The following is an 11,735-nucleotide window of genomic DNA, read 5'->3' as shown; positions in this document are numbered from 1 at the left end:
TAATTTATGTATATTTTTTATATTTGATAATATTATTATTCTCAGAGGAATCATCCAAATGTGTACCTAGTTTAATAACTACGAGAAAATTTAAAAATTATCCGATGGCCCCAAAAAAAACTGTACTCAAATGTAGAAATAAAAACAAAAACACCACAATATGTTAGGAACTCCAAATATATTTAATCACACAAATAAAAAGTCGCTACAAATTACACTGAAATTAAACTTGATTTAAATATATTAAATTTATATTATCTGGTAACCATTTTGCATTGGCATGGCTTGAAAGAGGTGAGTATATTTTAATTAAGATTTTACATCCCACGCCTCACAAAACAAGGAAAGATTACATAATTCTCAGAAAAATGGAGGATTCTCAGAAAAATCTAATAGGGTAGTTGACAGTATATCTTTTTTTACTTTCGTCAGAAATTTGTGTAACCATCCAAATTAAATTACAAGTTACAATCCTTTCAAATAATATGGAAAGGGTAACTGTGTAAGGGTAAATAGTGTGTGACGTCAACGGATATAAAAATGCGGCCAAGAAAAAAATATCAAGATTACCGAATTCTGAGTCTATTTCCGTCCATTGCAATATTCGAAATAGGAATTACTGTCTCACTTTTGAATCAATTTTAATGCTGGTCTTACAAATTCTTCTCGGATGTGTTTTCTGTTACTTAATATTTGATGTACAAAATCAAACGAATGAAACAGACCTATTATGACTATTAAAGACTGTCTATTCGTCCCGGAATTCTAATCACGCAAATACTAACCTGCGGGGATGCAGGACCAAGTGTGGGAAATATATTTTGTATCCGAACTGCATTCTATTTGCGTTCAAGTAGTGGCGTCTCCGCCTCGACGCGGTGCCGCCATCACCAAACTGTCATCGCTCGCATATCTCTTCAGTGTAGCACTGGCTTGGCTACAACAAATAAGGTACTTGGAGAAAAAATCTGTTCATAATATATTTGTTTATTAATAGATACGGATAAAGTTTAGACTCTAAAGCCGGATTCTGAGCCGCGAGAAAATCTAGCAAATAATTCATTATCGAAAGCAATAAGTCGTTCATTCGTATACGTAAAACGGTACCTAAGACTGAAATATATTCTCATTTTTTCAACTTTACGATAATTATATTGTGAAAACAATCTTTTACACTAAAAGAAACTGTCGAGACGATTGCACATAAGATTGTAAACAATCGCTTACTCTACAAAACCTTGATAGGTCTATTGATGCGTTACGAGCCTTGTAAAAGTCATTTGTCTAATGCGATACAATCACCCATTTTACATACTTATAGGAAAAAAGTTATTGATTCATTAAGGCCAAATGTAAAAACAACAGGAGGTTAATCCCTCCGACTTGAATATCTACTACATTTTAGAATTAAGTATTAAATGATGCGACGATAGCCTAGTTGGGTGTGGAACGGACTACAGAGACGAATGTCCGCAGGTTCAAATCCGAAGGGCACACACCTCTGACTTTTCTAAAAAATCATGTGTGTATTCTTTGTGAATTTATCGTCCACTTTAACGGTGAAGGAAAACATCGTGAGGAAACCTGCACATCTGAGAAATTCTGTATAGGAATATCGTGGGTGTGTGAAGTCTACCAACCCGCACTAGGCTAGCGTGATGGACTAAGGCCTAATCCCTCTCAGTAGTAGAGGAGGCCCGTGCTCAGCAGTGGGCAAGTATATAATACAGGGCTGATATTATTATTTTATTATTATATTAAGGTCTGAGGTTTACATGCAAGGTCAAGTGGCAGTTCTGCCACGTGTGTTCGTCTGAGTAGGTAGCATGGCATTATTTCTGCCGCGTAACAGAAGTATGCTATCACTGTATAAAATATATAATATGTACGTACCTATACCTGGTGCGCGGGCGCGGTAGAGGCGCGAGTCGCGGTAGATGTTGGTCCAGCGTCAAAGTCCCGCCCGAGCCGGAGCTAGACCCGCGACCCGAACCGCTCGAACTTTCCGACCATGTCAGTTCAGACATACTAACAAACACAACGTATTATTATGGACTGCGTCGGTGGCGTATTTATATTTCGTACGAGGTACAACTGTTATGAGGTCCTAGGTTCGAATCCCGGGAATCCGGTCGGGAAAGGTGATATTGGTTTTTTTGCTGCTCCATTAGACAGAGATGAAATGGCCTCTACCGGTAATGTCACACTTAATCTGCCCTTTATATAAATTAAGCAATTAAAATTATAAGAAAATGTAAAAAGATAAAATGATTGAAAAAGTTAAGTAATAAGATTGTAGGCGGCGTACGATGAACGAAAGGCGACAATAGCGTTCCGTAGTACCACCGTATACACAGTTCGATTGTTTTTGTTTTTAATATTAGAAACTATTGAGTTACAATTAGTTAGGTCTCTTCACACCATTGAAAGATGGTTTTCACTAATACTTTTATAAAGTGATATGATTGTTTGCGCTGTTATTGGTGTGAAAAATATTATAGCAATGTCTAGAACACATCGAGCAACAAAACATATAACTGCATATCTTGGTATTGCTACCTGGATGAAATAGGCGGTAGCCGGTAGGGCGGCGTGTAGATGTCATTGTTTTCTGTATATGTGGACGCGTGGATCTCTTGTTGGTAGAGTTCATACAACTGCGCCAGCTCCGACGGCATGCCAACGCCCAATTCTGAAAATATCATATTTTCAAAAGTCTATACATTATTAATTATCATGACATTTAATATTTAGATTGAACAAAATAAATGTGCAGGCAGTCAGGCCTTTGATATAAGCTTTATCAATTATTGTACTTTATTAAAAAAAAACCGTAGTTCGCATCTTTTCGTTTTTCCACGAGCTCCTGTATATAGTTTCGAGCAATAAATTCACAATGTGAAATAATGACCGTCGAGCGCCCTGCGCTGTCGCGTGATGATCTCGTCGGAGAGTCGCCGCTGCGCGTCGCGGCGCTGTAGCGCAAGGTCGCGGCGGCGCAGCTCGTGCGCACGCGCCGCTCGCTCACCCTGCAGCGCCAGCTTGTCCGCCTCCAGTTCGTGCACGCGGCAAACCAGCGCCAACACCTCTCGCTCCGGACCGCTACTTATGTGAGCTGGTAACTCCTGCACCGTCATTAAATATTACATAAGTATGCTAATGTTTATTTTACGTGTGGATTTATCGAGTATTCATTTATACCTCACATGATTTGCTCATCTTGTTCAGTAAGGCGTCGAGCAGACTCTGCCTAAATATTCCCGAAAAAAGACGCAACTAGTGCCACTTCCCGCTATATACATTTCATTCCATGGCATAATAAGTCATAGGGCTCCCCCGAGCCTATCGTCACAATGAGCTCAAATTCCAAACTCGAAGCTGATACTCATCAGGTATAGGTAGTGTAGTGTGCACCTGTTCGAGCTGCGCGCCGCGCAGGCGCACCTGGTGCAGATGCCGCTCGACACGCTCGCGCTCGCGCCGCGCCGTCTCCTGCTCGCGCTCCACGGCCGCCAGCTCGGCCCACGCTTGCTCTACCGCTACCTCTGCCTCCGCGCGTTCCCCTCCGCTGAGCGAGCTACCCGTGCTGCCAGTACCGCCCCTTTATACATTTCACTTACTTAATACCATGTCTTTTTGGGCTTTTTTTTACTCGGTCTGCCTGCGCCTACACGCAGTAGCATATCAGAGACCGCTCTTTAATTAAAAATAAGCTCGATCCAAAGTTTACAAAACTGTAACAAGGTGGTTTAGAGAATTTCTATACGTTTGTTTAGGGCTGTAATAGGGATTCTATTCCAATAATGCCCCAATATCTTTTCAGTCGCTCTTCTATTTTAGCATTTTCCCATCGGGATTATCTTAAATTCAGTTTCAAAAAGAATTTGGAATTGTAATTTACCTGTAACTCTGTTGCGTGCTAAGTCTGGACCCGCTCAAATTGATTGGTTTATAGAGGCGGTTGAAGCGCGCTTCCCAGTGTGAGATGGCAGCGTGTTGTCTCTCAGCATCGAGTGCGAGTCCTAGGAGATGGCTGTCTAGCTCCATCAAGCGACGTCGTAGCCTCATCTGCTGCTTGAAGGTCGACACTATAGCTTCTCGGAGCGTTTTCAGATGTTCTGCGTTCTCGGGTTGCTTCTCGTCCATTTCATCTTCAACTGCTCGAAGATCTTCTCGTGACCTACTCGTTAATTTGTAACATAAACTTCAAAATATGGTATGATATAGCATAATGTGACAAATTTTTATACCGTTTACCTCGAATCTTTCATCTTCAGTTTCAGTCTTGCGATTTCTTCTCGCAAATCATTGATAACCGACCGATATTGTGACAGCTGCATGGGTGTCTCTACTACGTCCCGTTCAATCTGCGAAAACATACAACATTCAATTTAATATTATTGGACGAAACAACATGTATTAATTAGCTAAAATTATTAAGAAATGCGAGAAGCCACGCGTTATATTTCGAAATGACATTACCTTCATAAAGCTTTATCCAAACAAACATTTGCATCCGCACAACGTAAAGTTGATGATTTAATTTTCTGCTGTAAAATACTAACAAGTTTTTCTGTATAATAGAGGAAGCAACTGGCAATCGAGCTAGTGTTGGTCGTATAAGTAAGAAAGTACTTTACCCTATTAGTAATGACAGAGGCCCGTTGCGCGTAGTGCAGCGTGGAGCGCGTGGTGTCACGGTGCGCCGCGCCGGGCGCCACGTGCGCCACCATCGCCGTGCGGCAGCGCCCGCCCAGCACCTCGCGCAGCAGACGCGTCAGCTTTGAGTCGCGGTAGTTCACGTATCTCAACACATAACACAACATACCTATTGTTCATCACTCACCGATAGGAGAACAACTGAGTCTCAAAGAAAATCTGCTAATTGTGAAAGGATCATGACAAAAAAAAAACAAACAAACTGAATAAGTATGTCTAGCATTTCTATGGGACCCATTTGACTATTAACTGGGTTATAACCATTTATTACTTAGATATAAATATATGATAGATTAATCTTTTAAAATTTAAATTCAACTATTAAAATAAATAAAAAATCCGAGTGGTTTTATAATTTCATACCTTGCTCCACCTGAAAGTGCCATAATGCAGTTGCCAAGCGCTAGGAGCGAGCGGTTGATATGAGCGCCCTCTAACCTTCGCGCGCGAAGACCCGCCCGCTCCGACCCCGCCAGGTCAATTAGAAACAATCGGCCCCGCTGCGTACATCCGCCCTCTTGCTTACTAACTGTAACGCTATAAATAAAGAGAATACCTAATACATTTACGACAAAGAAATCCTTTGCATTAACAGCACCTAAGGAGGTAAAAATATTTGCTCTTGATAAGATAAACACTAAACTAAACGTTTGTTTTAAATTTTGACTTTATTTTTATTTTGTCTTTATAGAAATTAAAATGTCTTTATAGAAATAGAATTCCCAAATAATTGGTTTGGTATTATTTTATTTTTATTTTAACTATTATCTCACATCATGACTATAAAATATGTACCTAGTAAGTATACCTAGTACCTAGTAATTTTAAAATTATAAAGATATATTTTTAATTTTAAAGTTGTAGGTGGAATAGGGTATTAACACTTTTCACACACTTTTTCCGAAAAGTGTCTCAAATTAATGTGATAAAATACCACTAGAAATTTTTAAAAAAAATATTCTATCAATAAGTGCCATTAAAATACATTTAAATTTTACATTTTTTGCTGACGTCATCTCGACAGTCAACATCAAGTAACAACGCTGTGCATAGAGAAAGAGCAAATTATTACAATTCAAATAAGCTACTGTCCTTATCATTGGTGTGTTGTTCCTGAATGTAAGAATACTAGTGTGAAAACGCCGAAAAAAATTGTGGATTCAATTGCCAACTGATATAACCATGAGGAAAATTTGTTTTAACTTGCAAGAAGAGATCCAAATTTATTGTCCGAAAAAATTTTCTATTTCGATAAATTTTAAATAGTGAACGCGCATTGACACTTCAGGTAGTTTACTGGTTGATGTCATGTTATGGCGGCACTCGTTTTGCATATTTGTACAACAGATAAAAAAGGCAAAACTTTGAACTGAATTTAAAAAATTATTTTATAATTTTATTATGTGAAACTACTATTTTCCAATTGCTTTTAGATTGAACTATCATATTTATGTATTTTTGCCTTTTTTCTCACATACACTAAAATACTGTGTTGTTCTTTACGCAGAGTCGTGGGATTTGCTCATATATTTTTATGTTGTTTAAAAATTAAGGTTTATATAGTAAGTTCTTATTATAATATTTGCTATGTAAGTAGTATGTTCCTAAACTTACATATACTAAGTATAAGTAAGTATAATATATACATATAACTATATTGGAAGCTAAGTACTACCTCAGTAACGCATGACCTCTCGATGAATGTTGATTGGCCTGCGTCGGTTCGGCGATGCGTGCCCTGTCTCCACGGGCCAGCAACTCGGCCACGTGGCCCGCACTCTTAGCGCACACTTCACTCAATCCTGCCACCACGGGCGCCCCACTACTCCCTTCATCTCGAAGTTCCAAAGGTCCTGCACTCGGATTGAGCAAGTCACGGATGTTTTCGTTATATATCTCGATGTATGACATTTTCACCTATAAAAAATAAAATTTATCTTTAATCACTACAGAAACTTAAATAGGCTTATTGTATATTCGAGAATTGTAGGAAATAATTTGTATCGCGTATTTTCATTGATATTTTTTGGGCGAATGCTCACACGTCGCAACGTTTTAATAACACAAACAAGTGTTAAACACCTATGAAAGAACTTACACGAAAGTTTCTGATGGCAAGAAGTTCATAAAGTATGTACATTGTACACCTATCTTCTAATCACATAATTAAATAGTTTTAACACGCGTATGGCACCCTCATCTATGACGAGCAATCACACAAAAATTATGCTTTGTCTCATTGCAGGGATCGAACCCGCTGAGTCTTATATCATATCATATTGTGAAGTTTGAATCACGAAATATAATGGTCTAGGAACGTCACCGCACTAAAACATTTTTGAATAATCAGAGTGGAATTTCACTATCTCTATACGTAGAGCATTAATATCTAAAGTAAATTACTGCAATGTGATAATATTTTACAAATATAAACATCATATTTTACGAAATATAGACACGATTACATTTAATGAAGGAAATTGGTTTCAAGGAATACTAAGGCAAACACAGTACTAAAGTAAACATTTAATTTTCACACCATATTAAAGAAGATTGATCGTTAACTTAACGCGAGCACATCAATATTTTCGTCGATGTTTATTGATTTTAGAATTTCAACTACACGTCTATTTGAATTGTACCTAACACGATTATTAAATATCCATCAAGTCTAACTAATCGTACCTAGTGCTCATAGAAAATAATTATAATGATAAAATGATTTCTTTTTTTTACATCTCTGTTTCCTTTAACTAACACTAGCAATGACTTTAAATATAAGTCTATATTCAATCTACGGAAATAATAATATTGCCATTTTTGTGTTTTTACTATTGTTGGATAGCCATTTTTTACTAGAACACTATCTATGAACACCTTCGGAATTTACATAAATAAAATAGTTAATTCATGTTTACTTAGTAATAGTAGCGTAATCAAGAGCAACTCTAGTGCATAGTCACGTCAGGTAAACATGATGACCATAACGTCAATGTCACCATTATAAATATAAATGTATGGGATAGAATAATATAAATAAAAAGATCAAACAAATATCTATCTCTGCTTCTGAAGTCTAGATATCGCGTCCTGTTGTGATCAAAAATTGGTACATTTAGCCATATAAATCAGCATGATAATTGTTGAGTGATTCGGACTAACTTTGCGTATATCTAATATGTATTTTACTTAATATAACTTGTAACCGATAGCTTATCCATATAAGAAAAATAATTTCGAGGCTTTAAAATATTTTAAGGTCATTAAAATATTAACAGAACTAGCGAGAAACAATCCTATCCGCTGCCCACGGGCAACTAGCGGTTGTTTCGGGTTTCGTTAACTGTCCATTTAGACAAATGTATTTATGTTTCAAGAAAAACGGCACATATTTAGTATTGGCTTTTAGCAACAAAACTTTACTTTTGTATCCGAAGATGCTAACGTGACATATCAATTCTGATATTTAAATTGATAAACAACTCGTAGGTGCTTGATTTTCTCTGTGTTATTCGGTATGCTGTTACTTTCATTATCTTTCAAAGTATTGTCTAAGTTATTCAATTGAATTCGTAACAATTTTTGCTCATTGCGTTGTACAATTTTTTTAATATTCCTAGTAAACTTGATAATATTTTAATAAAGTCGTCTGCGGTTCATTTACTGGGGAAATTGGCTCCAAAGCACAACTATCTATGGATTAACATTGCCACATATAAGGCCAAATTCCAAAGTTTCAAGAAGTCACGAATTTATACGAAATTACAGTTGCGTGACAACTAAGTTAAGTATAACTTTAGATATTTATTTTTACCAAGAGATTTGTCGCAGTATATACCTTGATATCGTTCCTTAATACCGGTCGCATCCTTATCTTAGTATTATTGTTATCCTTATCTGTTTTCGTTATATATAGGTACGTAAGATCATTGCGCGTGCATCAAGACATAGTAAATATTATGTAGTAGTAGGTTTTATAATATTGTTATTTTAAAAATACAGCAAACGAGCAATATTTCACTGATAACTTTGGTGTCATACAAATTTTTTTGACCGTTAAGTATATGAAACAATTTTAAAAGTCTAAAGGATACTAGAACTGTAAAGAAGACTTAACTAAATAATTAAACACTGACTTTTTAAAGTCGTAGCGCGCTTGTCATCGGTTTTGGACTGGATCATTTTATCATTAACTCGACTGAAAATTGAAAACATGGGTACCTAACTGTAAAGAAATTCATTATAATGTGTCGGAAATATTCAGATGTAATCAGGTAACTATGTGAGCTTGTGCGTATAAAATTTCTACTGGCCAGCACTTAGCTATAAATACTTATTTGAAAGTTCGTTGAATACCACACCAATTCACTTATTCTCACACCCGATAGCATGTCTAATTCTAAAGGTTAAAGAAAGGCTTGTCTCGTTACAATCGATGTAAATATTTAGAATTCTCCGATACCTATAGTGGCTATGACGTCAACATATTTGACTGCTTTCAAGGTGAACCCCTCTTCTAATTATCTTTACGGTTAGGTACAATTTACTTAAAATGAGTTTTCCGATTGGAATTCTTCTGAGAATTTTGTATTTTCATGCTCCTATAATACATACGTACTTCTATGATTGTGCTTAATTATATCGGTTCTTCATTCTGGTAAATATGTTGCACACTATTCACTATGGTTATTTATTATGTAAGTATGTTTAGTGTATGTACATTATGCATTTCGACTGGCTAACCGGCAAAACGGATGTGAAATAGATTATGCAACGACCCGCTCCGCTTATTCACGCTTTGCGTTGCGCCGCAATGGGTTATGTTATGTAATCTTTCATTGATATCTGAAACCATATTTTATAACCATATTTTTTCGAATTGTAGGTACCTAATTACAATTTTACGTACTTATTTAATTTTATAGTCACTATAAGTAAGTAGTTAATGAAAAGTTATTCAAATTTTATTCGATTAGTTAAGTACTACTGAATTACTTTATAGACTTTGATATCTTTTTATAACAATTTATAGTATAATTTTAGTAACTTTATTTTTATTTTATATTATTTTTATTTATTTAGCATATCAACAAACACAATCCCGTGGTCGGTATCATAATGCGCATGTGACAATGACCCAACCGCCTCATTCTCCCCTAAATCTAAAACACCACAAATATTTTGCGGTGGAAACAAATCGCTTCCGTAGTTTTACTCCCCACGCCGCGCCGCCTCGTGCCGTTGCTTGCTATTATATAAGTCAGATTGAGTAGTAAAGTGAATGACATAATTATAATATTTATATATAATAATGATAATATTATGTAGACTGGCAAATGGCCCAGGGGTCACCTGATCTTAACCGCCTTACACAGCGTAAAACAAAAATCATGAATGATCTGCCTGTCTTTAAGAAAAGACTATTAAATTCTCCGGAAATCTCACTTAACACATGTAGCGAAAAATAGCAACAATAAACTATCAATTAACGTTGGTTTTCAGTGGGACAGTGGTAGGTAGAGTCGGTAGAACCGATCTGTTGCAGCTGTAGAAAATACAATGTTACATTACCTACAATATTAAAACTTATATTATTAACTAGCTTCCGCCCGCAGCTTCGCCCGCGTGGATTTCCGGGTTTCAAAAAATGGAGAAAGGTGCTCAATTTGTCGGGATGTTTTTAATTTATGGTGGTATGCAGGTGGTCCGATTGTCCGGTCAGGGTCTGATGATGGGATCCTGGTGAAATCGAAGGAACTTTAACCATTAAGGTTGCACACGAAATTACGGAAGCTTAAAATGGAGTAACTTCTCCCGTTTTTCCCAACATTTTCCATCACTGCTATGCTCTATTAATTGTAGCGTGATGAAAAGTATATATAACCAGCTCAGGGTATGAAATAATTGTACCAAGTTTCGTTAAAATCCGTCGAGTAGTTTTTGTTTCTATAACGGTTATACAGACAGACAGACAGACAGACAGACAGACAAAATATTTACTAATTGCATTTTTGGCATCAGTATCGATCCCTGATCACCCCAGTTATTTTGGAAATATATTTCATGTACAGAATTGACCTCTCTACAGATTTATTATAAGTATAGATATGCAAAAAGTAGCTCAAAAATTGTCCATAACGAAAACATGCATTTTAAAGTAAAACAAAGAAATAATATCGTGAAGCCAACCAAATAACTAATGATATATTAAATTTTGTGACTGTTCAATTTAGTCGGGTCCGCGATATCACTTTTGTTGAGTTTCAGAACGCGACATTACATTATTATATTCTGTGCTCCAACGCACACTGCTTTGATGTTAGGAACACCTACATTGCTTAGACAACAGTGAACTTTATACAATAGCAATAAAGCTCAAATTGACTCTACGTATTAGTTAGAAAACGTTTGTATGGGAAATAGAAAAATGCTGTTTTGAGGATTTTCCCGGCAATTATTCGAATTTTCTCACCTTTTAAACCTTCCTAGACCTCCACGAATAATTCAAGACCAAGATAAGATAAATCCATTCAGCCGTTCTCGAGTTTTAGCGAGACTAACGAACAGCAATTCATTTTTATATATATAGATTATAACATATAAGGTTATCTCTTGTAGAAGATTGGCACATAGGAGAGCATGACGGGTAGGTATAGAAATAACTAATTTATTATCTAATTCAAGACATATGATATTTGCGTCATCATTTATTCAATATCATATTTTACCGGTAAACGCGTTATCTAATATCCAATATCAAAAAGCCTACATAAACTGTCACATATTATAGTATTCCCTCAAGAATTTCCCTCCAACTAACATTATTTAATCAAGCAAATTACTGGTATTATATGATTAGTACCAAATAATATTGTACCTGTAAAACGTTAATTGCCAAACCTTCTGCGACATTTCATATATTTTGAGGTTATTAACACATTAATTTACATAGTTATAATCCATAAGTATGTACTATATAACTAGATGTTACAAGTCAGAGGCAAGTCAACACGCCA

The 11,735-nt window shown here is 36.2% G+C and overlaps 1 protein-coding gene across 1 annotated transcript; it reads right to left on the bottom strand.

Moving 5' to 3' along the window:
* Nucleotides 1–159: 159 nt before the first annotated feature.
* LOC119189066 (kinesin-like protein KIF19) lies at nt 160–6,636 on the bottom strand (the record flags this gene model as incomplete). Its single annotated transcript, XM_037437734.1, is given in 10 exon segments — nt 160–937; nt 1,894–2,028; nt 2,560–2,692; nt 2,912–3,125; nt 3,415–3,601; nt 3,902–4,180; nt 4,258–4,367; nt 4,641–4,806; nt 5,083–5,256; nt 6,395–6,636. Coding segments are annotated over 10 exon segments (1,728 nt in total), but the record flags the coding sequence as incomplete, so codon positions are not given.
* Nucleotides 6,637–11,735: the final 5,099 nt, after the last annotated feature.

The sequence above is a fragment of the Manduca sexta genome, chromosome 12, assembly GCF_014839805.1.
Source record: "Manduca sexta isolate Smith_Timp_Sample1 chromosome 12, JHU_Msex_v1.0, whole genome shotgun sequence".
Lineage (NCBI taxonomy): Eukaryota > Metazoa > Arthropoda > Insecta > Lepidoptera > Sphingidae > Manduca > Manduca sexta.
The sequence above is the reverse complement of the archived record's forward strand: the minus strand, read 5'-3'. Positions and strand labels throughout refer to the sequence as shown.